The 27,414-nt window shown below is 39.8% G+C and overlaps 1 protein-coding gene across 1 annotated transcript; it reads right to left on the bottom strand.

The window, feature by feature from the left end:
• Window positions 2,722-27,414, bottom strand: GPD1L (glycerol-3-phosphate dehydrogenase 1-like). The gene is made up of 8 exons (XM_021387355.1): window positions 27,255-27,414; window positions 22,069-22,246; window positions 20,571-20,711; window positions 16,748-16,886; window positions 15,503-15,615; window positions 9,320-9,553; window positions 8,845-8,951; window positions 2,722-5,693 (listed from the first exon to the last, which is right to left on the bottom strand). The coding sequence occupies exons 1-8, from the start codon at window positions 27,305-27,307 to the stop codon at window positions 5,597-5,599; spliced, it is 1,062 nt and encodes a 353-aa protein (XP_021243030.1). The 5' UTR covers window positions 27,308-27,414; the 3' UTR covers window positions 2,722-5,596.

The following is a 27,414-nucleotide window of genomic DNA, read 5'->3' as shown; positions in this document are numbered from 1 at the left end:
GGATTACTTGCACACACAGACTTTCTATTGAATGGCAGGTACGGGTTTAGCTGTACAGATGAGCACAAACACACGTGCATGTGCACACACCCACCTTTTGATAGGAAGAACCCTTTTGAGGTTCACTACAAAGTAGTGCATTTAGAAGCAGCTATGCAAAGAAAAGAAGGAAACTGGAACAGATTTGAAGAACAGCCCTAGGGTGAAAAATACTGAATAACTTGCGCCCAGGTGTGAAAACCAAATACCCAGTTCAGTCACAAGAAGCAGCACTAACATCACAGAGGGTAATATGCATTACACTGAGCAGACTGTGGCAGCTCCCCATTGGAACATCACGACTGCACACATACGAGAACGGTGCTTAATTTATTATTCACTAATTCTCATGGTGTGAGTTATAAGAAAGTCATACGTTTAAAAGCAGCAGTTCATACCGTTTCTAGTAACTAACTGAAATAATCAACATGTGGTTCCCAGTGCTCCCTACAATTACCTTTTACAGTATCTCTCTAAAACAGATACTGTAGGCAATAGGTAAATATAATAAATAGTTAAGGAGAATGTAGGGATGGCAAACACTGACAGAGCTGCCATTCTGTTGGGCCTCACCTGCTGTCCTCATCTTAAAATCCAGTTCCATAACTGTTTTCAATAAGAGCAGGACGCAGAGTATTTGAAAGTACCTATGCAAAGCATGGTGGCAGGAATTTCCAATCAAATTAGAACAGACTGAGAAGTAAGGCTTCATTTCAGTCAAATTCCAGATACCTCTCCTTTGCACATGCTGGGATTGAAGGTAGATACTCTTCTTGTCCATTATTCAAAACTGAAGTGTTAAATTCCCATGCTCAGATTTCCATCAGCTCATTGCAAATCACTGGAGAAGAACTCAAGTGTGACTAGGAGCCGGGTGGAAGAGAAATAATTTTACACTTAATAATGAGAAATTCTACATGTTTCAGGATGCTTTATTCCAGCATTCATCAGCCCATGTGGTATCTGTGTACTTTGTTCATACAACTCCTGCCTTACAATGAAATTTGGGGAGGGAGCATGGTGAGCAAGCATCAGCACCAGCCACCCGAAAGAGAATTCTTGTCTGCCCCGTTTCTTGTACCTAAGAGCCAGCCTGCATGTTGCTTAGTCAGACAACCAAGAACTCTGGCCTATAAGCACGAACCCAGTGAGAAAGCATTATCCCTACAGAAGACAATGTCCCCATGAAAGAAATATATCCACTCTAATTCTCTTGTGATGGTTTTTACCTTCCTATTCACTCAGACTTATTAGAATTCAGACAGTACTTTTAATATACCTACATATTTACTCTACCAGTTCATTTAATGTACCCTTAAATTAAAAACAATGTTGAGTTGTAAGTACAGTGAGAAATGACCTGATGGCTAAAACTCTGGCTTTAAATTAAGAATAAAATGCATCCTGTCATAGGTTTGCTGGGCAACCATCTTTACCCATCTCAATATTCCTGTCAATAAATGAGGAATTAGGACATTGCTCTTCTTTTATGGTAGGCTTTCAGGGAGACAGTGTGTTATTTTGTTCACCAAAAAAGCCCTGCACTTTATAGTACTTGTACTGTATGGTGTTTCACAACTAAGTACTGTCTATCAAACTGAATTATCTTCGTTCACAAGAAACCTTAGAAAAGAGAAAACACTAAGTAAAAAAACCCCACAAACTGGTAGCTGTAGTCTCTGTCTCATGTAACCAGGTAGCAAGGATTTTACAGCTAATGCAGAAGGTGGTGTCTGTTCATAATTCAGCTGTCCAAAGACAGCTCACATCCATGTTCACATCCACGAGGAAGATATACTTAAAGCCATGCAACCTTCCTGCCATCAGCTGCAGCTCACCTATCCCCAGTAGGAACACAAGTCTTGGAGCAATTGCACGCGTAAAAATGCTGACAAGAATTTCATGATTTGATGGCATTTTCCTCATGCCTCTACAGCAGATTGCAAAGAGGCATCAGTGGAATTGCTGTCCCTTGTCAAACACGTGTGACATCCTCACCCTTTTAGCTGATGTAAGCATTGAGAAAACTGAGCACAGTGTGCACTCATCGTTTCCTCTCGCAACTTGAAGATGCAACAGAAACAAGCACTGCTGGATGCGAGTTTCAGGCCTTCAGGTGATGTCATAAGATCTCAGACTATATTGTCCATGAGCTGAGGCAGTGACTGTTGTCCTGTCATGGGAGCACTTTGGAAGACAGGCATGGCAGGCATAGTCAGGTGTGGATGTTCAAGTCTGTTCTCCAGTTTCCGATGGAGCTGCAATACTTACATCTGCTGATCAACCGTAACCATCTCCAAATACTACAAACACAATGTAACACAGCTGCAATCATACAGGAACCTAAGGAGATTCAGAAATAGATGGGAAGAAAAATAGCTGCAGAACAAGTGGAATTGGTCACTTACCAACCAGTGCCCTCCAGTGGCTCACGCAGTAACTCAGGGAAATGAAGGCAATACTCTGTTTTAGGGGTCAAAGACACCATTTCATTGAAATCATTTTACTAATGGACAAAAACAAAAATGCTGACATCTGGATTTCATATAACTCTTTGTAATTTAATTTCTCATATGCTAATCTCATATCCACTCTCATTGCATATCTATATGTACAAAAAGACCACATTCCACTAAGTAAAACAGTAACTCCAAACCATATAAAATGAAATGAGAAGTCAAATTGGTTCTCAAGACAAAATGTTTATTTGTACTAACTCTTCAAATGGGCATACATTCACAATCTTTCAACAAAACCAGTACACATGTCTAGGGCAAGCTGATGATAAATCATTAGAAGATAATGCCTTCCTTAGTAATTAATGTTCATAAATGAAGAATTAGTTACAAACTTACAGCCTTGTATGCAAAAAACTTACACAGGGATTACTGTTTTCAGTAAGACCCGGAAAAAGAGTATATATAGAACAAGATCCTGATTGTTCAGTACCAGTTTCACATCATGGTCTTTAATTAGAAGAAAATGTTAGTGGGGAAAAAATATCTAGTGCCAAAATGAATGCTCTCAAGCACTGAAAAGCAAATAAGAATGGTAAAGTACCTATAGAAATCAAATTATCTTCGTTAATGAAATCTCTTTTTTTGTCTGAAAAGAACGAGAATACCATTACAGACTGGACGAAAGAGTTCCACAAAAAGCCTGTCTCTGGATTTGCCTTTTGAGTAGGCTTCTGTACAAAACAAGAACAATTAAGATTTTGGGGTTTCAGTGGAAGTAGTACTGGAATAAAGAAATAATCTTAAAATATATATTAATTTACCACATTTAGCCCTTTAAGTATCTTACAAAACGCTATTGTTCTACATACTGCATGTAAAAAAAAGTTTATATATATATGTATATATACATAGAAAGGCAAAGCCGACCAGCGTGGCATTAAAAAAAAACCACAAAACACAACACAAAGCATAAGCAGACACACTGAAAGTTATGCAGTAATGAGGAGTGTATACTTCATGTGTGCGTTAGTGTAACAGTGCTTCCAATCTTAAAACACCCTTTTAATTGCCTAAGCAGAGTGCTTTCTCCACATCTGCTCCATCAGTGATTTTCCCAATCACCACAAATATCTAATGTTACTTAATTTCTTGCTGTTTTTGCTATATTTAGCACAAAATCAGAATAAGGCAAAATAATCTTTCAGAACTCTGAATATTTGAGGACATTCACATCTTCCAAAAATTAATGTAAAATATTATTGGAGCACAAAAAATGGTACCCCTGAGCTGAAGCATCTTTCTGTTTATACCAAGATGTCCAAACTATTCCAGAGTTATCCATGCTGCTTAAGTAAGGATGACAATTATTCACAGGCATCCCTTTTGTCTCAGCAAGTTCTGAATGACAACTTAAAGCTTCAGGAGGGGTGTGCTCACAATTTCTGGTCTAAAAACACTACCAAGGACAGAGAACAAGGTAATCAGTTCCAATACTGCTCAGATGTTTGGAGTGGATATTCAGAGCTGATGGGCATTCCTGTGATTGGCTTCATGCTGAGATCTGTAAAACTCAATTCTAACCTTCATCTTCCAGCTACAAGAGTGAAGTCCACTCTTTATGTACCTAGCATATATTTTACCAAAAAAATTACAGTTTAGTATACAAGGAAACCAAAACAGAAGATTGCATCTACCTATCTTCTCTTGCATCAGCCTTACTAAAAAAACAAGCAAGCTAACAATCAAGAAAACCTCCAAAACTATTCCACAAAAATTACATTTTTTTTCCCAATAATAAATAAAATCAGCCTCCCTGACAAAGCAAAAACGCCTGAAAAAATGAGTTCAAATATCTAGGGAAGAAAAGAGACAGACGCCTTTGCAAAGTTTTCAGGTCATAAGGACTTGATCCAGCACCCACTGAAGTTTTATCCAGTGAAAGAGTAACTTCAGAATTCATCACCTCTCTGGGGATGCTGGTTCAGGACTGCAGACCAGCTGATATATCTGTCACTGGCAGGCACTGAAATGAATGCCATCAGCATAATGGAGTACAACCCCTTTGACAACTCAAGCATGAGCTACGAGGGAATTCCCTGAATACTCCTTGGAGTGTTGTGTGGTGTGCAGCACTTTGTAACTGGTGTTTAAGCTAGAAAAACAGCGTGACACACCGAGCAGTGGAAACTCCAAGAGTATCCTTCGCTATCCACCAAATCATTCCAGTGAAGAATGACCACAGGCACAAGACTAAAATGAACCCTAGGCTCCAGGGTTCAGAACCCCCAGGTCAAGATTACCCACTTGTTCTGGGGAATGGAATTCTAGAGGAACCTAACAACTGGGAACATGACAGGAAAAACACAGAAATACAAAAATGCAAGGATTAAAAAACAGAAGGGGAGCTGATGATCCCCCTCTAGCATATTCCCTTTAAAACAGTGTACTTAAAAACTTTAAATTCAGTTATAAATTGGTTTCAAAATCATCTGGCAGTTTTAAAGACTTTTATAAGTCATAATATTTCTCACCAGAGTTCACTAGAAAGTCCCTGTAGCCCCCCCGAATAACTATTACCACTTCTTTATGCATCAATATTGCTTAAATTAATACAAACATGGAAAACATTAAAATCTCAATGTGTATGCAGAAAGCAATATCAAGTTTTAACAGAAAGACTCCTAATATTTCAAAGTTAAAGGCTTGATTCAGTTTCTATGAAAACTAGTGGGACTCTTCCCATAGCAACCAGTGGATTTTGGACTAGGCCTTAACAAGAGACAACAACATATTGTGTTTTATGTGGTAGGAACTCACTCAAAATACACTTCTGTATGGACTATGTATGTAGTGCAACTTTTGCAGTGCGTGTTTTAAAACAGCTACATTTTAGCCAATAAAACCAGTCACCACGCCAACAACACTGCATGCTATGTCAAACTAGGCAGTAAAACTAAAACCATACCCATTCAAAGACATTCATGTCGTTACTGTTGCCTAGTGAGCTGCTTTGTAGGAAGCTTAATGATGCATCCACTTGAACTCGAACACAAATTTGAAAGGCAAAAAGCTGCATGAGTACAATGGCCTGATTGATTTTATATGTGCTCTGGATGACTTTGAAGGCAGGATATCATCTCTTTGACAGGCTTCCCTTCATAGCAGATTTGATATACAGCAGTGAATAGTGGAAACCTAAGGAAACAGGGTGGGGGAAAGCAAACACAGTGTAAGATTATTCTGTAACATTTTCTTAAAGGAAAGAAACAAATTGGAATGAGGAGAGGGAAGAGAAAGAGGGAGACTGAAAAATCAATTTCTTTTAGCATTTGTCGGGTGCTCAAGGTGAGCTGAAAAGTGCTGGATAAATACAGAACCTACATGCATCTCTACAATGAGTCACTCTCTCAGAAGCCTAGCTAGCTATAATGGAGCCTGCAACATTCATTATGTATGGTATAACCATTAAGTTAGCTAACAAAACAAAAAGAAATAAAACCACATCTTTCTTTGATATCCTTACAGCAATTCTGGCATGTCAGTCTTGAATTATAGCTGAACAAGAATGTGATAATATGACACAAAGGGACACAAGAAGAAACTGAAGGTCAAGTTCTTAATGATAATTGAGTCCAAAATGAAATGTGGATTTTGAAACACTCATCTCTCTCACTTTTCTTTTTTTTTTTTTTTTGGAGGAGCACATTCCCAACAAAGCACAAATTATTCAGACTATTTTTATAATCTGAAGGAAATTGCAGCCAACAAACTTTACATTTGTTTTCTTTCCATCCCAGAAAGTCAAAGCTAGATGAGTCCAATTTCCAGACACAGCCTGGTGAATTTTAGGGGTAAATTATTTGTACAGCAAAATAAGCGTGCCCTTTCAAGGTGGCTGACAAATTTTTGACATACATAACATACTTTGAGATGTACTTTCTCCTTGAGAAAGTGGTTCCATCAGTGACTCCAAGGTTTTATCTGTAATGCCCAAAGGTAACTCAGATCAGAACTCTCAGCCAGTACCGGGCGCTGTACATGAATGCCAATGTACTCTGCTACGAGGTGTTACACTGAGCTAACTTTGGCATCACCACATAGCTTTGAACTAGACTCCTCAAAAGGAAAGAAAAAGAAGCCATGAGCAATCCAATTGAGAGTACCACTACAGCAGGTACAGAATTTCTACTTGAATGAATGTCTACTTGCAATATGTTGCATTACTGGGAAAAAGAAGTGGCAGTATGGAGATGCTTGTGGATAGAGTCCATTGTTTTTATGGCTCTTACTGGAAGAGCTCAAACATGAAATGCTGCATTTGAATTATCTGAAATATTTTCATGTCTTGCTATGAAATGCGCATCCATCTCTTGATTTATTTTTGTGGAAAACAAGATGAAAACAGCTGCAATAGCAGAAAGTATTTTGAGTCAATCCTACTGACTGGGTTTTTGTTTTTCCTTCATCAGTGGAACCAAAATTAGCAGTCAGTCACATAGCTGTTTGATACTGTTCAGGTTGTAAAGTCCTTTCCAGGGAATATGCAGAAAAATTATGTAAAGATTTTTGCATTTATTAACAAGCCTCACTCGTTATTCACTTTGTATAATATATTGGGCTGGGGGATGCATTTGCTTTTAATATAATACAAACATAGGCAATAAAATCAAATTTATAACATCTATGTGAGATAGCCACAAACATACTGTGCCCCTTCTGGAACAAAAGCAAGTTGTACACAGCTTTAGAAACACCACTGATGGTCATGAGAAAGCTCAGAGAAGAAGGACCACTACCACAAAGCACATCTTGCTACGCAATTCTTGCTGTTGATCACAGAGAACATTACTCTGTTGTGCATGTCTGCCACACTTCACCCAGGGAACAGAGAATCAAGGCTGACTGCAGGCTCATGGCCAGCAAACTCCAAACACATCTTATGTCTGAGCACATTAAGAGGGTTAGTTCCACAGCTACCAAAATGAAAAAACAAACTGCACGGTAAATACCAACAGGCATCAACAATGTTACCAAGGCTCTTCTGCTGAACCTCATTGATGTTTGAGTACTTTTATGAAGCCTTGGGAGTCTATTTACAGGATGAGAATATGAAATTTTACTCTAGCATCCTACCTCTTCACCTTGAAATCATGACTTTTTTACTGCGTTTTGTGTTTTAAAGCAGTAACAAGCGAGTTCTTGAAAAAAAACACTTTGAAAGTTGCTTTCAAAAGTCTGGTCGAATGACACCTTTCATAAAGAACCAACACATGTTGGTGCACCAGAAGAAATAAACAACTGTCTGCTTTTGTGTTTTTCACTAAAAACATGGTCCAAAAATTCATAAAATGTGCTCTCCTTGTTGTAGGATAGAACAGGAAAAAAAGAAAGAAAGAGGAAAAAAATATCTAACGCTATCCTGTCTTATTTAGAGCATCATAAACAGCAGGGACTGAAGGCTATACTTAATTATTTTTTTCTGCAGTTATCTTAATTACTGTACACTGCAGAGACAGGCTTAAGTGTCTTACTCACAAAGAGAAGGTTAAAAAATACGCAATTTAATATAGCTGCTCCATTAAAACTAGATTTTAGAAACTGTTTTGGAAAAAGTAAGGACAAGGCTTGGTCCTCTGACTGGCAGTCATTTATTTTCTGATTTTGTGTCATCTACCAACAGGAACAGATGGCAATAATCTCATAAGGAGAGAAAAGGTGTGTGGCTTTAGGAATCCTATAAATGCTGCCTTAAATTCAGATGCACAAGCCAGGACAACCCACTTAATTTCATACAGCAAAGCTGACCAAGACAAGCTGATGTCAGGTTTCACCCTTGATCTAACTGGAAGACAAATTAGGAAAAAAACTGCAGCATCAAAGCTAGAATCAGTGTGGACAGATGCACCTATTCTACTTAGCTATATGGATCCTTAATAACAAAGCTCCTCTTTTCAGAGATAAGCAATGAATTTGCTACTATGAAACAAGCTGCAGAGCCTCATTAAAAAGTCTCTTTAGGGAGCTCAGCTTTCATGTGTTTTATTCTTTTCATATGTTAAAATACACTCTGCTATATCTTCCTATGATAGTAGGAGACAGTAATACATCCTGGTGTAAACAAAAAGGAATTCACAAATTTAGTATCACAGTATTAGCTCTAGTTACAGCAATATTATTTTGAGGTTTTATTCATTGTTTTCTGTATTTTAACTGAGGATTAAGCCACTCTTATTCCAGTGATTTGCATTTGGCAAAACCTTCACGAAAATAGCAAGACCAAAAATGTAATACAAGTTATGGAGATAAAAAGGTGCAGGCAGAACTGACTTTATCTGTTCTTACTTACTTGTCCAGCATTCCTTTCTGCTTGAGGATGCGATACACCTCTGCAGATGTCTGTGGTCCCTGCAGTTTCTGACCGTTCAACATTTCTTGCTCCAATTCTTCAATAGACTAAACAAGGGGAAGGGAGAAAAGAAGAGCTGCGATAAAGTTTTTGTAAGCCCGACAACATTGTCTGGATGGAAGTAAAAATGATACTGAAGGTTTTTCCTTCCTCAAAAGTAAACTTGAGTGAGCATACATATTCTCCCACATTCTTGTCTGTAAACGTCCTCCTTCCTACATTTGCATCTTCCACTGTCTTATCCCTCCAACTCTTTTTTTAAACACCTTTCCACTCATTCTATTCTTGTAACACACTCAAAAGTGAGAGGAAAGAGAAGTACAGCTAACATGTCTCAGATAACCGTACTATTACTCCAACAAACCAGGAGTGCTTAGTACTTGCAACAACGGATTTCACCCAGTAAATAAGGTACCTTTCCAGTTTTAACAAATGCTTCAGCTACACGTCGATTCCGGCCACCGTAACACGTTGTAATGAGATCAGCAACTCCACAGCTTTCCAGGAAAGTGGCAGTAGACACCTGTCCTTTGCAAAAAATTCTGGCAAAGGCAATCATCTCCATTAGGCCGAGGCGAATAACAGCAGCTTTGGTATTGTCACCACAACAAAGGCCATCACAGAACCCAGCTCCTACTGCCACTATATTCTAATAAGAAGAGAAAAAAACAAATGGAAAATGATTGAATCAGAATCCCAGAAGACAGAAAGGGACAAGAGTGCAGATGTCCTCAAGAACTGCAAGTACTTTACTAAAGTAAAACACTATTTTTTTTTTAAGGTTTATGGGATAACCTTAAAAATAATAAAAAAAGATGTTGTCTTACATTACTAAATTATTTCCAAGTATAAAAGCATAGTTAAAACTCTGGAACAAACTGCCCTGGAGGCTGTGAAGCTATTTTTATTGGCTCTCTTTAAAAACATGCCACAAAACACCCAAACAAGATTGTATCTAGATGAAGCTGTCCCTACCCTGAGGTAGAGGTGAAGACAGACTGACAACCTGTGGCCCTCTACCCATATTTTCTTTATGATTAAAGTAATCTGAGAAACTTTTATTGACTTTTTGTCGATATGATACGAGGCCAAATTCAGCCAAGATAATGGCATTCAGCCTTTTTAAATATATGGAGATCACTTAACAGTAATAGTTCATAAAGGCTTCTCAGAAGTTTCACCACACAGGAAACTTTTCCTAAGCAAAAACTGTGTTGTTTTTCTCCTTAGATCTAGTGACAGCTTTCTACAAATAATGTACTGTCTTTTCATGATCAATCATCTGTATGATCAGCTTTGGTTTACAAACATAAAATAGAGATTACTTCAGAGATGCTTGAGCAAAATGACTGTAAAAGCTATTTTTTGAACTGTAAAGTAACAAGATCAGTCAACAGAGTCAGAGACTACCCATACTTAGCTTGCCTTTACTAAGGAAATAAAAAAACAACCCTCCGAGAGAGATGGGATTTTGAAAACCTGATAAAGAAAACAAGGAAGCAATAGATACAGCACTATGTTTCTGCATGCAACAGCAATAGCAGAGATCTCAACAGAAACCAGCATTACAACACCTACTGTAGCTCCACATACAGGAGACGAAAGCCTTTAACTGTTGCTGAAGATACAACAGCCAGCAATTGCTACTGAAAGCAACAAGCTGATGAACAGCATTTTTGTTCCATTCTTTGGACTGTAAGAACCAAAAACTGCAGGTAGTTGCAGTGCAGTGTGCCTTCACAGCTTTGCCCCTCTATCAAATGGATGACTCTTTGCTTTTTAAGCACTAGTAAAGGTTTAAAGGTGACCCTTAAAAACTGCAAACAGAAACTTTGACATCAGATGTGATAGCAACAACAGATGATCCGACTTAATGCTGGCACTTGAGCGCATCTTGGCTTACATCTTGGCTGTGATCAGACATCCCTCCTACAGCAATTTCCAATATTTGTTCACCTGGTGGCAAAGTGAGAGAAGTCAAAGAGGTATTTAAAAAGTTTTCATATGGGATAACCCATTTAACTGGAATTGACATGCTCATCAAGTCTAAATGTTTAGCACAAAGACAAAAACAAAAATATTTTTGATCAACTCCTGGATGTTTTCCAGTACTTCTTTAACATTCCCATAAGTGAAGTTTTGAAGTTTTCACCTCACTCTGACATTGCCTGTTTTGACTTTCATTTCCCCTTCGCAGTGGCCTATCTGATCATAAATTTCAGTACAATTATTACCTGTGGCATTTTGTTGCCTACTTCTGTCTTTCACAATGTTTGCCTTTGGAGTAATGCAAATATTGTTTTTAGCAAGTCTTACCATGACTAGCTACTTCTGAGGAGATGGTGTAGGGAGGAAGGGAAGATGTGATTCCAGCTCTGAATCACTTAGCTCCTCTTTTGGACAATGCCCTCCTTGTATGTTCTTGCACACAGCTTGCAAATGCAAATAAGACAACTCCTTTTGCTCTTGAATACACACCCACACCCAGGAGACTGCTATAACCTGATCAACATAACCCTCAGACCACAATCATGAACTTACAAACTCCGCCATCTGGTTTCATTTAAATCCTTGAAAAATCTATGACAACTCCTTCCTGCCTAATACACTGTAGAGAAAACTGAACTATACCACACAGAAAGTTGAATGAAAACTACTGAAATAGAAGCCTCTCATTTGAAAAACAAAACAGGAAGCCTCAAAACTCGATCCTGTTCTGGACAGAAAGATGACTAAGTCTCAAAACAGTTTGCTACTTGAAACCTCTGGTGAGCTGAGCCTAATTCAGAAAGATACATAAGCAAAGCACAAATTAGCACACAAGAGCCTATTGGCACTAGCACTATAGTAATCACTTGAGAAGCAGACTGTGTGTATTATCAGCCTTCTATATGGCAAAACACATTTACTGTATCTGATAAATGCAAGGTGTACCAGCTCAGCAGTGTACCCAATAAACAAAGACAACTTCAGCCTACGGACAAACCTGCTGTTCCAAAGCTCCAAAAATACGGCCAGAACAAACCTGAAATGACTGCAACACAATGTTCCTCTTGGACTACGGGATTCAGAGCTCTCAAAACCACTTCACGCTTGAGTGAATGTTTCCCCAAACTCAGCATTAACAGCTTTTTCCATTAAAGCAAGCACCCTATAAGCAAGATGCACAGGGTGCTTTTATACTAAATATGGTTTTAAGCTACTAAAATACTCTGCAGTAACAGCTGACTCTCTGGCTGGTCTTATACCCTGAAGCTCGCATCAGTAGTTCTAGAAAGTGAACAAGGCCTGAACTCAGTTATTTTATCACCAGGATAGTGAAAGGAAACTCCAGAAAAAAAAAAATGTTGATGCCGGGCAGTACCTACACTGTTTTTCAGATTAACTGAGGAAGTGTGTCTTCTGCTTGCACATGATCTGCTGCACGCACGGCACAAGCCACAAATGCAATAGATGACCCAAGAAACGTGGCTAACAAAACGGCAGACCTTGCTGACAGATGCCACTGCTAAGAAATACCCAGCTTTCAGTCCTGCTCTGCTTATGCTAAGTTTGTGGAGTGCTCATGACAACATCCTCAGAGGTCACTTCTGACTCTAATTAAATAGGTCATTAAAGGACTACACAGATATTTTAATTCACCTGGGACATCATGTGTTCCTGGACGTAGCATCAAAGCTCAGCACGTGAATTTGTAAAAGCCAGGAGGTCAAATAGAGATTCAACAAATTAAGGACAGTATCAGCAGGACTGTTAGAAAAGGCTCAGCATAAACTGTTTGCTGGCTCCTGGTAAACGTGAACATAAGTAATGGATTTCATTTCCAACTAATTTCAGGAAAGCATAATTACCAAAATCAACTTCTACAGTAGCTAGACTGACCATCCAGCAATGATTGCCATAAACAAACATCACAGGAATGCTTTTGTAAATGATAATGCTGGATTACATATCCTGCTAAGCAATTAATCACTTATACTTCTTCTTTGTTTCAGGATAAGTTGTAGCCTTAAGATTTACAGAAACACCTGAAGCTCTGTTGGGAAAGACAACCACAGCTGTTGTTCTTTCTCCTTCCTGCAAGAATTGTCACCTAGGGTGACACAAGGTCTTTGTCACCTTTAAGTATTTCCTAGGATGGCCCCACATTGTCTGGCAAATAGCAGCTGGAACCTGAGGGTACCCTGAGGTTGGGCTGCCAATAAAGACATCCAGACACTTTGAACTATCCACATTTGAAATTGGTTCATTCCTGACCTCAGCCCTTAGAAAAGGCTGCCAACTAAATGTGAAATGTGCTTCAGTCCTCAAAAGAAAAACTCCTCACAGAAAATACTCCAAGCATGTCTTGTTCCTACAGCCAACAAGTTACTGTAGGCAGATGTTCTTTCTCAGTATCACTGGATCTTGTAAAATGACTGCCATTACCAGTCTCTCAGCTAATGCAAGACCGCAGTTTCACTGCACCTATTTCTACACTTCTGTACATCTCCATCTGCCCATTGTGACAAAAAATAAACACAGCAAACAAAGTGGATATTCAGTCTATATGTGCATATATATAAATAGCAATAAAGCATGTGCTCATAATCACCCAGCTGCAATACCTATTATTACAGTCTGAATTTAAATATGCTTCAAAAGACAAATTTCAAACCTAAAATTATCATTATTGTGAGGGAAAGCTGAGCTTAGAGCACTCCCCATTATCCTTCCGTACTTTTTCTCCCAACCTTTAGGCAACCATCCACGTTGAAATCTTGCTTGCTTGCAGAAATAGAGTGAGATAAATACTGATCTGCAACAAGAGCTAGCCTATGGTGCCAGATGAATCAAGAAAAGTCTCCTTTTCCTAAGCAGGTATATATGGAAAAATGCAGAAGCTGGAAGGATATGCTATTTCTCGCAGTGTGGCATTTCTCATTCATTAAACACCTGTACAGGAATTGCTTTTACTATTTCTGTATGAAAAAAAAGAAAGTTTGGACAAGCATGTGCACCTTCTTGCTTCTGGTTTCCAAAACATACTTTGCAGGGACGCTCCTGTCAGTTTGATGCAGCATCGCTACAGAAAAAGACCAGATCCTCTCTCTTCATGCCTGCCTCTTTACACAACGCAGTACTGACATCTTCTGAAATAGGAATTCCTTCCATCAAGTTAAGTAATGCTAATTTTTATTATTTCTCATGAAGTAACTTTGTAAGTCTAATAAAGCAACTGTCAGTCAACAGAAGCTGCACTTGGGAGTTTGTGCCTTTCAATCAGGTAAAAAATACTAAGATCAACTTGTTTTAAAATACCAGCTGTAATTCACATTTTTCTTTAGAAGTCACACCATGCACTTCTGCGGAAGGTTCAGCTTGGTTAACAAAATGTACTGCAACCAACACCAGATGACCAGAGCTCATAAAATATATATAGTTTTTCAGAAATGCAACTACAGAGCTCAATCTGCAGGTTGCAAGATGAATAATGGAGCAGGAGGGAGGAACAAAACAAGCTTACAAAGAAAATACATAGTTTGACCTCGGCCCCTCTTCAGGTTAAGAAGGACAATTGATTTAAATTATTCTGCTCTTCCAAAAAGATATTGGTTTGTTGTCTGTCTGAGACTTTCATAATGGAGTTTGAGTGCCTGCTGACTAACTGCTGAGTTAGTCCAGAGAATTTTCTAGAGGAAACAATTGTCAGGGAATTAACTCACCTCTTAAGCAAGAACTCAAGATAGTCAGAAAACACCAGGCTGAGCAGATTTAAAAATAAAAAATAAAAAATCTGTAGTATTTGTATTTTGACTTATTTCATGGCTCTATATGCAGGAATTTCTCTCCTGCTTACCTTGCATATCACCACAGCAGTAGTTTCAAGCAATGGCTGTGGAGCCACATTACGAGCTCCACAAATGCTTCCATGATAGTTATCAGATAATGTGAGCTATTGGCCAGGGTCCCAAGCTACTAATGCTTTCCCTTCACGAATGGTCTGTAAATTAACCTAAAAAAACACCAGTGTGTTTAAGCTAGCCTTTGCTTCCTGTCAACATGAATTTTATTACCAAAAAAGTAAAGTCCAAATAAGTAACACTCCAGAATAACTTCTTTTCCTATTCAAATCATTTTTATATGTGGTCGTCCACATGAATTTTATGCGTTTTATGTCGACAAAGTGTAACACACAATAGTGCTCATGTTACATAAGTCAGCAGAGAGGAGAATATTTTGCTCACTGGACATCAAGAATTAATACGATCTTCTCCCTCAATTGTTGTGAATGCACTGCTATATAACAAAAAAGTGAACTAAGATGTATTTAGAAATATTTTGACTGGTTAGGTGAATTAATGCTTGTTTTGTGACTGCATGCTAAGTGAAAGATGGAGAAAGAGAACTTAAGAGACAATGAGGCAAGGGTCTAAAAGCCAGCTCTCTGAACATGCTGCTGCCTACTTTCACATCTGGCTCTTCAGGAAATGTTATGTAACAATTTTACATGTTATATAAAGTACAATAAGCTTGATTTTTTAAATGAAAATATGCACTTTTTTTCTACAAGGATCGTTGTTCCATCTGTGTACAAACAGCAGCCTGTGAATCTTACCTTCAGAGCACCACAAAGCTCAACAGTATCCGCATCATCTACCACGGTTATTCGGAAGTTTGGAGTCTGCAGGAGTTCTTTGAAGAGAAGGCCATTTTCCAAGATTTTGCTGCCTGTTGAGAGAGAAAGGAAGGATAAAAAAAGCCAATTAATAATTGACTTGGGTATTATTTAGCCTTTCCTGTACAAGTTTGACTACTTAAAAGCAGAGATAAGGTTGTCATCCTAAACAGACTCCTTCACACTTGAAAGCTCTACACTGAGTTTCTCTGGATTCATAATTCATTGTCTTCTCATCAAGAGATTCCAAATAATAATCCCATTAATTCTCTATACTCTCTTTGTTTCTTTGATCTTTCTCCTTAAAATAACAGTTAATAATAAAGCAAAGGTAAATTTGAAATACAGCAGGTGCAGTTCTGCCAATTATTTTCAGGCCTTCATTCTAGAAGAATACCTACTGATAAAAGCACATCAAGGATACTTCATAAACTAAGCATGTTGACATTCACAGCTGTTTATAAACATGGAAAGGTAATGTAACCATTCAAAAAATAAGTTAAAATACAGAACCATTAGTAAGAAGTTAGCTAAAAAAAAAAAAGCACAAAACTGTAAAAATAAACACTGAAAAAATAATATAAACTCTCTATTATATGAGTACATGTATGTGTATATACACACATGCTTATCAAGAGACTGTGAAATGCAAGATGAGAGACATCTTTGTGCTGCAGAGGTTACAGACACCAAGACAAAACTGAACCTATTCCTAGCTTTTAGGTGAACTAATTATTTTGAGAAATTATTTTATCAGAAGATACTGACACCTAAAAAAAGACATGTGTATAAGTACCACCTGTGACCAGAACACCTGAGCTGGAATACAGAATATATAATCATTTATAGGTATCAAGTCATGCACAGCCAAGAAAAATTGTAAGCACAGCAATAAAATAAAGCAGTTTGCTGTGTGGAGGGTGACCAAAAGCGTGCTTAGCATTTCATGTGCTCAGGTCAAACTCTTGGGAGACATGTTCACATTGCACTCATCTCTCCCTCTAGTCCCAGTATTCTCTCAGTACTTTTGGACATGCAAACATTCTAGGAAATTCTGGGAAATTTCACATTAAAATCAGGAGGATCCCAGAGCTTCTGATGCCGAAAACTGAAATTTGAGCTATTTGGCGGGCACCTGTGAGGACAGGGACATACTTGCAACATTGTTGTTGCTCGGAACATTACCTATTGTGGTTTCACAGAATTTCTCTGCTGCCACTTCATTGGCAATGTTCGCTCCCATCAGCACACTGATGTCTATTCCCATCTTCTCTCGAATAATGTCAGAGATCAGTTTCAGTCCCTCTGGGCCTTCATCTATTCCCTGCAGCCAACATTAAATGGAGTTACTAAAAAGGCATTCATTAGACACAGTAGAGAAGAAAGCACATCACAATTATTCTGGTCCGCAGGCACTGCACCAAGGCCTGTCCAGATAGAGACTAAAGATGAAGAATTTGCTGCTTTGCTGCCACGTCAGTAAAGCTTCTGCTACTGCAACCTCTCCAAGCACTTTAAGAGTTGTGACTAAACTACCAACAGCCGGATGACGGTAACATCTTTATTCCTGTGCTCAATAACAGCTCTGATTTTCAGAAGCGCTGAACTAGATGATCTTAGTGGTCTTTTCCAATCTCACTGATTCTATGACATTCAGCTCCATTCAGAATCCCAGCTAGTTATCACTATATTCCCACTAAAACTAGTGAGACTGACGCATCACTTGTGAATCAGGCCTGCCCTATGATCTGGAACTGCACCCAAACTCACAAATGGCATCTCACTGACTCATCCTGTTTAGAGGTACCTGAACTGAAACGTCAGAGGCTGACTCTCTCCTGTACAACACCAACAGAAGTTCACTCATAGAAATGCATTTTAATCAACTTGAAGAATACTGCAAATGAAACAGCGGTTCACAGATATGAAGAAAGCTGAACAATTCAGAACGCTTTAACTTCTAAGGATATTTTTGATTTGCATTTATAAGCACTCTTCACAAAAGGTGAAAGTAAGGGGAGAAATAGGACTTCAGAAAAGATCACCCTAGAGATTAATGCTGCAGGGGAGAACAGGATCTAGTGCCCTGAATTGCTTCAATCTCAAACACGAAGTAAGACCACTTTATTTTCAAAAAATCCTTTTCTCTTACTTTACAGAATGGGATAAGAGACTCTTTTTGAGCTTTTAGGACAGGGGCATGGCAGACTACTGAAATGCCCTTTCTTTCCTACAGTATATAAGTTTTTATTCAGTACTATTTTTTTTATGAGGGGAAGGCAAGGTAATTTTTAATTTTATGCCTTAAGGTAAAAAGGCAGTGTGATCCACTATTAATTCAAGATAAACATACACACACACACACACACACACACACATATCTGTATGTAGTCAGCAGTGACATTTCAGACATGCAGCATTTTGCATTTTCACAGACCACAGGTAACGCTCCTTGCAAAACATCATACAACCAGGAGAGAGGATGAAATGCCTACATAACAATAGCCAACAGAACAACAGACAACAGTGCTTGGATTTCTGCATTGTTTTTCAAGCACTTAATGCACACTCTGCTTTCTCATCTTTTACGAGCCATACAAAAAAGAACTTGAAAGCAAGCAGACACATAGATATTGCATTCTCCCCTAAGAGTACCAAGATGTTCCCGTGGGGTAACTGCAAAGCCCGTCCTCCATCCTCTTAGCAAGCATAAATAAATAGAAAAACATACGCACATTGGGAACAACTCCAAAAATCTAAATGTGTACACAACTATTACTCATCCATGCAAAAGATGAAGGAGGTTTGGGTGCCAAAAACCAGCTTTGCTATGAAACAAATGCAACTTCTGACAAAATCAAGGAATGCTGCACCTGTTTCTTGAAGATCCAAGTCCAACACAGAATGACAGATGGCAGAAGGAAAACCAAGCACTCCCCCATCCCAAACCAGGGGCAGCAACGATCCCCAGGCAATGCAAGTCCGGTTCTGTGTTCTCACCCCTTGGTCCTAATGCCTGCCAAAGCAATCCCTGTGGCCTGTGTACAGAGGGATGAAAATGAGCTCAACGCTGAGACTGCCTGAGGAGGCTTCAAGTGCCCCCTGATTCCCTGCTCCCTGCTGAGCTGCACCCTATGTTGCGTATGATTCAGATTCCATTCATCTGCACAATCATTTGTTAGGTTTTCATAGATACCGCTAATCAATATTCATGTAAAGCAACCTGTTTGAATGTGAACACAGATTAACTAGCAGACAAATGCTTTTATTTCCCAAAGACCCCGTTTTACTATCAGACATCAGGCTTTGCTTGAAGATTTTACTGTTAAAAAAAGGAAAAAAGAAAAACAAAGGAAGACTGAAGATGACAAACTGCCAACCTGCTAAGCAATTTAGAAAGCAAAGAAACAAGAGGTCCCGCTAGTGATATTTTTCAGAGAACTGCACTTTAACTGCCAAAGTTAACACAAACCTCTTTAATAGCATTAGTGGTGAGGTGAGCATAATGAGACTGCTAAAATACGCCTTTGATGAAAACAAAGCTGCAAATGTAGGGAAAAGAGTGCATTCTTGCCTCTATTATTTCTTTCAATGTTGCATTCTATTTCTGCCCTTTCTTCTTAAGTGATACTTTCAAAGATGCAGTTATGGCTCGTGATAAAAGCTCACATGTTTCACATCCTGCAAAAAAACCAACCTGAAAGGCCTTGCACCATTTCTTTCTAAAAAAGCACCTACTGGTTACTAGAGCAAGTAGGGTTATGTACCCTCTTCCCCTATTTCTTAACACGGCCCTTAATCAATACTCCATTAAGGCACTGGTAATCAATACTCTGAGCAGTACTCTTAAGGGAACGTAGGCCCAGATCCTGATTTCAGATACGCTGACATAAATCCTCATCTCCTCCACCAGTTTAATCAGAGCTGTTTCAAGCATTAAGGATATGAGAACGTAAATCACATTTCGCAAACTGCAGAAGAATAAAGCTTACCTTGAGCTTACAGAAGAAAGAGGCATAAACTGACAACTTCAAAGCAATATAAGTTTTATAGCTTAAGGGCATCTAAGATAGCTGTGTGGTTTTAGTGCTATGCATTCAGCTCTTTTAATGCTGCTTTGTTTTATCCTTCTAGCGTATGGAAAGCTTTTTTGCAAAACGCAAGTGCACTCAGGAAGCACTGCTTTTTCATACATCTCAGTAATATATCAAGTCAGCACTGACAAAGTAACACAAATTTGATGGCTTTAGCAAACTAAAGACAAGCTTGTGGTCAGCAACCATAAGGTCTTTCTGTACTTTTCTTTTCTTTTGGAACCATAGATCCTTAAATGATCTGCAAATTGATCCTTTGCCAGAAATGACGGCAGACAAGGGAATATGTGCTGAGAAAACGGTCTACTCTCAACTAAATAGAGAGTATTCTTGATAACCTTGTGGGGACTAAAAAAAAACAACAACACAAACCAAGAAAAGAAACACACAAAATTTCTCCTGTCACCAAAACTACAAAGCCTCCAGTGAAACACTTGCTTCCAACACCTCAGCCCCACTCCAAGTTCCCATGTCTGAACTATCTTTTAGGGCCACGCTGAACAATCTCTGTTGTTGCAACATAATCTATGATACGAACAAGAGCTCAGTCACACGAAATTCTCCCAGTAGTTCTTAAAATGATTAACTCAGTGTGTGGGATGCGCATTAACAATCAAAGCATTATGCTTGTGCTCTGCTCTCCATCTAATGATGCATTTGGCAACAACAAATAAAAGACTGGAAAGCTTGATGGTGCAAAACATATTTCTCTCCCCTTTCTTTTCAAGTCTTGTGTACAGCCTCATTTCCTTCTTCCACTAACGACTGAAGACAAATTCCAGTCTTGCATCTCAAAAGGTTTAATGGAACAATCAAGTGAGTAGCACAGACTTTTCATATTAAATTCCAAACCTCCTTGTTTTAGAAAATCCCACAACATATTCTCCATTTTTTATGCACAGTATTTGTTATACCTTTATCAGAGTTATACCGAGAGCTTTCTTGGGTACTCGTCCTGTGATTTCATCGCAGACCTTATGAATGAACTGATGAGGAATGACAAAAACCAACAAGTCTGCATCCTGTACAGCTTCATTAAGGTTTGGGACAGCAACCTACATAGGTAAGGGAAAGAAAGACCACATAACTTCTTAAAATTAACACTACACACAAATGTTATTAGGTAAGTAAAAGCACATTTTAGTCTTATACTGAATGCTACAAATTATTGTGCCTCATAATAATAATAATAACATAAGCTTCCCAGAAAAGCCAAAGAATTGAGGATTTCAGATAAGCTATCTTATGTCTTGTAAGAAGCATCTTCACAGCCACCAGTATGGTTAGTGTAAAAAAAATTCAAAGCGTACCATAACATTCAAGCAAGTATTTTGAGTCAGAAAATATAAAATAAGAAACTGCCCTCTCTTTGACAAAATAACCCGAATTTTTGATACATTACTGCACGGTGAAAACTTGTTTCCTTAATTAGTTCCTTGAAAAATCAAATTTCTTCCCCACTCCTCTTATATGCTCTAGTTTATTTTCCCTTTCTCTGCACTCATAGACAGCATTTACTCTTTCCAAAGGTGATCTACTTTGAAAACACTTTACGGACTCCACTTTTCTTAACACTTGATGACCATCATAAAATAACACAAAGATTTAAAATCTAGGAAGAAGCTCAACCCATGGGTAAAGAAGAACAAATGTGAATGAGCAGGTAGGGGACAGGAGAAACATCAAGCTTGCTGCTACAGGCTAAGGGAATGGGACTGTTAAAGATAAGACAAAAGACAAAAAAACCCTGCAACTGATGGCAATTCATGTTTCTCATGCCCAAAATATTCACTGAACTGCCAGCTGCTGCAGTCTCTTCCTGTAATATACCTGGGGCAAGATCCCCCAGCAAGCCACCCACCGGTGTGTTATACTGAAACAGAGTGGCTGTGGAGTCCTACTGTCTTGCCCTGGCAGTGCAACATCTAACACGCTCATCTGACTGCACATAGCAACAGGTTAAGTGAGAATTAGATGAACTCCAAGTGGCTTGCAGTCTGCTGAGAAATAACCTAGCTCTCATTCTGGAACACTTTTCAAGAGTTTCAGAATACTTTAAATCCCTTCAATTCTAACTGACCAGGCCAGTTACCTTCTGGCCAAATTGTTTGTATCGAGTATGGCTACAGCCATTAACCTTGTCCTAATTTTCAATTTACTTCCACAAACAGAAACTGTAGTAACATAAAGACAATAATAGCAAGGAAGAAAAAAAAGTAAAAAAGTACAGTATGTTGGATTTACCTGTAATTGAACTTGTCCAAATCTCTAATCTCAACAGTTAAAAAGTACGTAGTTTGAAATATTATAAAACCTAACGATGTTAGCAAAATACATTTCTATTTCCATTTACATTGCAAGCTATATTCCCTCTGCTCTGTAAATAGATCAAATTTAGCTTCCGTGCCTTACCACATTATCTGGCAGCTTGTATCCAGGGAGATATTTTACATTTTCATGTTCATTATTTATTATATCTGTCAGTTTTCTCCCATTAATATTCTCCTCGAAGACCCACATCTTCACTGTGGAAGCAAACTTTTGCAATTTTTTTACATTATTGCCTATTATTTTGGCAACCGCAGAACCCCTGCAGGAAAGAAAACAAAACAAAAATATTTAAAAAAAAAAAGAAAGAAAGAAAGAAAGAAAGACGATATTGCCCAAGAAAAAGAGACTGTCTTTAAAATAAACAGAAGCTCACAGGTTATTGGACCAATTACTACTCAGCATTTCCGATCCAGTAAAACAGGGAGAAAATACACCAGTCATCCACACCTGCTGCTTTCCCTCAAACAAATGTATCTAGAGTACAAAGGACAGAAGCATTTGTTTGCTTACTGGCTATGCAGCAGGAGTTTGGGTTACTGTATTTCCACAAATCAAATAGTTTATATCTTCAATGCAGTGGTAAAGGTGACATACTAAATTTTTAAATCCAGATCATTTTCACCTTTCAGAAATGGTATTTTTTCTTTGCAAAGATGACTAATTCTTCAATTTCTGTAGAATACTGAAGTGCATTTTAAGCCAAGAAGCATTTATATTTTGCATAATTTATAAGATTTATGGTTACCTTGCCCATCTCACAGAATTTAATTATTGCAACGGCATCTTTTGCATTTGCAGGCAGACAATTCTATCACTGATCTCCCCATGAAAAACACACAATGAAACCTGTAGGATGATGATCATCTTTATTGCCCAAATCTCATGCAACCATTAAATTAATCAGAATTACTCAGCTATACACATGATGAGGAATAAACACAGTCTTTTCTTCTACTCCTAGCCTGAATGCTGTATGGAATCAAAAGATATGGTTTTATGAAGCTTGTTTCTCTAGCTTGCTCTCCTGGGACAAGAAGGCTTCATAATTACTGATAACACACACAGGAGTAAAAAAATAAAATAAAATTGGAAAGATGTGACAAAAATACATAGTGACAGCTCCGAGCCTTCCCACTTCTGCAGATTTCCTCATCCCTCCCTCCATTTAAACTTCTGATACTGTGACTTCCTAGAGCTTGGTGTTGGGGTGGGGAAGTGGGGAGGAATAGCTCACTTTATTAGAAGGTACAAAGACTTCTACTTCACAAATCTAGTTATACACAGCTCCCTGGGTTTGCTCAGCCCGGAGCAGAGGAGCTGAGGGGAGGCCTCATGGCGGCTGCAGCTCCTCACAGGGAGCAGAGGGGCAGCGCTGAGCTCTGCTCTCTGCTGACAGCGACAGGGCCCGAGGGAACGGCACGGAGCTGTGTCAGGGGAGGGGCAGCTGGGGGTTAGGGACAGGTTCTGCACCAGAGGGCGGTGGGCATGGAACAGGCTGCCCAGGGCTGTGGGCACGGCCCCAAGTGCCGGAGTACAGAGAGTGTTTGGACAATGCTCTCAGACACTGGTGTGGGTTTTGGGTGGGTTTGTGTGGAGTTGGGGTTGGACTCACCGATCCTTGTGGGCCCCTTCCAACTTGGGACATTCTGTGATTCTTCCCTAAGTTTATTTTGGACATCACTTGTAATAAACTCCTAGCTAGTAAGAGAACCAAATAGATTCATTCTGCTCTAAGAGTTTTTAACAAGAAACGACTTGTCGTTCACAGAAAAGCGGGTTGGGTTCCGTGAGCAAGAGCAAACTATGGCAGACTTAAAGCCTGGATCCTGGTAACTCACTGTCTTCTGTTCTGAACTTCCTTACACACTGTGTGTTTGATGTCGATAAAGACAGAAATAACCAATTCAGCAACTGCCCAACTGGGATTTTCAGTTTGCCAGCATAATGCTCAACAGCGTGTGCTTCCTCATCAAGACATTAATTCTATCATAACGTAACACTTAAAATGTCTTAGCTACCTTTTTTAATACTACACTCAAAGGCTGCAAGAAAAGCGAAGCGTTGTCTGGTTCCTGAATTCAAGAATGTTCTTCTGTCTGACTGCTGTGGTTTCCCACTTCCTGTTCTGTTGCAACAATTGCTGTACCAGGGAGCTTAGCAAGGTCAAACTGACTCCAAGATGGCTTAAGGTGAAATATCAGCTCCCCACACCTGTTAATCCAACAAACAAGCCTGTATTTCTTCTACGTCCTAACACTCCTTGGTATGTAATCTGGAATCACTACTGGCATTTCTGGCTTGTCTTGTAGTGCACTCCTGACACATCACAAGGCAAAGGAACTCCAACTCCTGCCAATTTATTCCTAGTAATAGTAGATCTAGTGTAAGCTAGATTGAAATACTTGTGCCTATGGCTGGCCAGTGACACAGAGATATCCGTGGTGAAAGATGCCCTCACTAAACTCAGCCTGATGTGCTCCAGCTGTTGGGTAACGCTACTCAAGTAATGCAACAATTCTCTTCCCTGCAACCAGTACCAAGGGCAGCCTCAAGCTCAATCCCACACATTTCTTATTTAACACTTTCTAAGAACTGTCTGAAGCGCACAGAGCAGAACCATACACTTTGTCTCCTGCCCTTCACTATTAGTGTCATTGCTGTTCCAATTTCCACACACTGTTTTAAAAGTTAAATACTAAACCCAGAAAGTCCTAAACATGCCCCATTATCACTTGTGGAGGACACAATATGCAAACACACACCATATCATTAGCCCTACCACTTTTTCCTAAAAATAAATCTCCTCAGTTAAACTGTAAGTTTTATCTCCCACTTTTCTACAGCAAGCTCCCAGCCACGCGAACTCTTCTGTTCCAGTACATGCATCTCCCTTTCCAAACACTACAGTCCATGCTCAAGTTAGGCAAGATTAACAAAGGGCTGGTTCATGCAAATGGCACAGGCATAAATTCTGGTCCCACAGCCTTTGTTAACCGTCCCTGGAAGCATTATCAGATAAGAAGGATACAATACATGTCAAAGGCAGTGCTTGCGGTGTTCTAACTCAGTCTGGCCTCTGTTCTTGAACTCTGGGGCTCCAAGGCACATATATTCCCATGCTGTACTCTCTTTGCATTCAAGCAAGAGTTTATTATTATTATTATTATTACTATTATTATTATTATTATTATTATTATTTTGTAAGGATTCTAATTCAATCACTTATCTTCTAGCTGAGCAACTACAAATGGGCAAAGAGAAAAATGCACAGCTCCTGCTCTTCTGCACCTTTTTAAAGCCATCTGTCTGTAACCATGATCTTGCACCAGATGTCAGAGACCCTGCCAAGCTAACTGCATCGTTAAGGTGACCTTCCCCAGGCACACTGGCCAAATGAGTTTGGAAGTAGTCTGTCACCCAAGGTGATTAGTTCTGACCTGTCATTGTTGTGCCAAGCTCCCTTCGTATTTTTTTCCATCCCAGATATAGGTGAAAGGGCTGTGAGAAAGCAAAGGCATTCATTCCTAAAGTTACTTGCAGGACAAGATCATCTCATAGAGATCCACAAAAAAAACCCAGTCTCCAAACTGCAGAGCTCAACCCAGTTCAGCTACATACATGCTTAAACTTTAGTCAGCACCAGGCACACTCCTGTTACGTATGTTTTATAAATATATCACCCCAAAATATCAATAAGTAAACACATGTAAGTGCTTTAACTTCCTTCTATTTCCTTGCATTTGATCATTAAACATTTCCATTTTAGGACCAAAGGCCTCAGTTCAGTGGAAAAGTTGATCCACTATGAAACAAACTGACTCACAAAAGGATTTGTAGGTATTGCCTACTAGCTATAATTACTTGTGTATGTATTTTGTTTTCACCTCACTGGATCTGTTTAATAATGTGAAAAGTGTCTAGTGGGTTGGATGTTTGAGTGGCAAAATAACCACATCTGCTGTGTCTGTAGTCAAATCATCTATGGAACATTGTGCTGGATTTCAAGTGTGGAAGAATGGCAACAGCAAAAAGTTATGTCTAACCACACAGCTCCTTTTGACATAAACCGCAATGCACAACATAGAATCACAGAATTGTTAAGGCTGGAAAAGATCTCTAGGATCACCTAGTCCAACCATCCACACCTGTGGCCAAAACTGGCCACTAAACTATGTCCCTCAGAGCCACATCTACACACTTCCTGAACACCTCCAGGGACGGTGACTCCACCACTTCCTGGGGCAGCCCGTTCCAGACAGCCTTAAATCAAGTAGCCACATTTTAGTCACCTTCTGCCTTCTATAATCATCTTGCAGTTCATCTTACAGCCAGCAAGAGGAAAGCTGTGCTGAAACACCTGTCATTCCCTCAAAAGTCCATAACAATGAGAAACAGAAGTTTTGCAGTAGTTAGTTTTCTGAATTATGCGAAACCACAACACAAGCCAATGGCAAGGGATGAGCAACAAGCCTGAGATCACCTCTACAAGCATCACGTTTTGTTCAGCAAACTGCAGGGCTCTTTGGAAAACTGAACTTCTGTGAAGTCAGATTTAATACTGAAAAAAAAACAGAATGTGACCAGAAATAACATATCCCTAGCATTACTAACTAAAGTGGCAAACTGTGATGACATTCATACAACGCATTGCACTTATTCACTGCAAACAGCGATCCAGGGTGAAAACAGTGCTTGGGAATGATAAAATTGAAGGAGGGAGACAAAGAAGGATCATAAACACCATATTCTCCTCAGGGAAATAATGTCTATTGCTTTCAGCAAACATAATGTGTGCCTCTCGCAGCTGGACGGAAGCGGACTGTTGTAGAAGTTAGCAGTGACCTGCTGAAGAACTATGCTCAGTATCCCGAATGCCTGCGTCACCTGACATCGGACACATCACACAACAAATACCAGGGTAAAAATATCCCAAAGTAACACCTTCACTGAAGGGCAGAGAACACGAAAATAAAGACCCATTCCGCAGCTTCTTCCTCCGTTCACTTCGGGGAAGCACCTCAGAGAGGGCGCGCGTCGAGGCGAGCCCCCCGCAGCAGCCCAGGCGCCCACCACAGCCACTGACCCTTCCGCAGCCGCCGCGGGGTCTCACCGGCCCCAGCCCCCCCCCCCGCCTCTACCCCTGCGGGCAGCCGAGCCCTGCGGCGGGGCACCGCGCTGCGCGGCCAGTGACAGCAGGCCCGGGCGGGGCCGGCGCTGGGGAAGCTCGGCCCGGGCCGGCACTGCGGTCCCCTCGGGGCGATACTCACCAGTTCCCCGAGCCCACGATGCACACCCTGAGGGGCGCCCCGGAGAGCGCCATGGCAGCGCCGCCCGCGCCCCGCCAATGGCCGCGGCGAAGGGCTCCGTGAGGCGGCCGCTTCGCGCTCCCCCGCCTCCGCCGTCAGCGGTTCCTCTCACCTCCCCCGT

This window comes from Numida meleagris, chromosome 2 (genome assembly GCF_002078875.1).
Source record: "Numida meleagris isolate 19003 breed g44 Domestic line chromosome 2, NumMel1.0, whole genome shotgun sequence".
In the NCBI taxonomy this organism is placed as follows: domain Eukaryota; kingdom Metazoa; phylum Chordata; class Aves; order Galliformes; family Numididae; genus Numida; species Numida meleagris.
The sequence above is the reverse complement of the archived record's forward strand: the minus strand, read 5'-3'. Positions and strand labels throughout refer to the sequence as shown.

Excerpts from the sequence above, each read along its gene's own strand:
- GPD1L (XM_021387355.1), bottom strand. The coding sequence starts at position 27,307 with ATGGCGCTCTCCGGGGCGCCCCTCAGGGTGTGCATCGTGGGCTCGGGG. Across the intron at positions 8,952-9,319 it reads CATTTGTTAAAACTGGAAAG|TCTATTGAAGAATTGGAGCA; the intron begins GTACCTTATTTA and ends CCCCTTGTTTAG. Across the intron at positions 5,694-8,844 it reads CAGAAAGGAATGCTGGACAA|GTTTCCACTATTCACTGCTG; the intron begins GTAAGTAAGAAC and ends CTGTTTCCTTAG.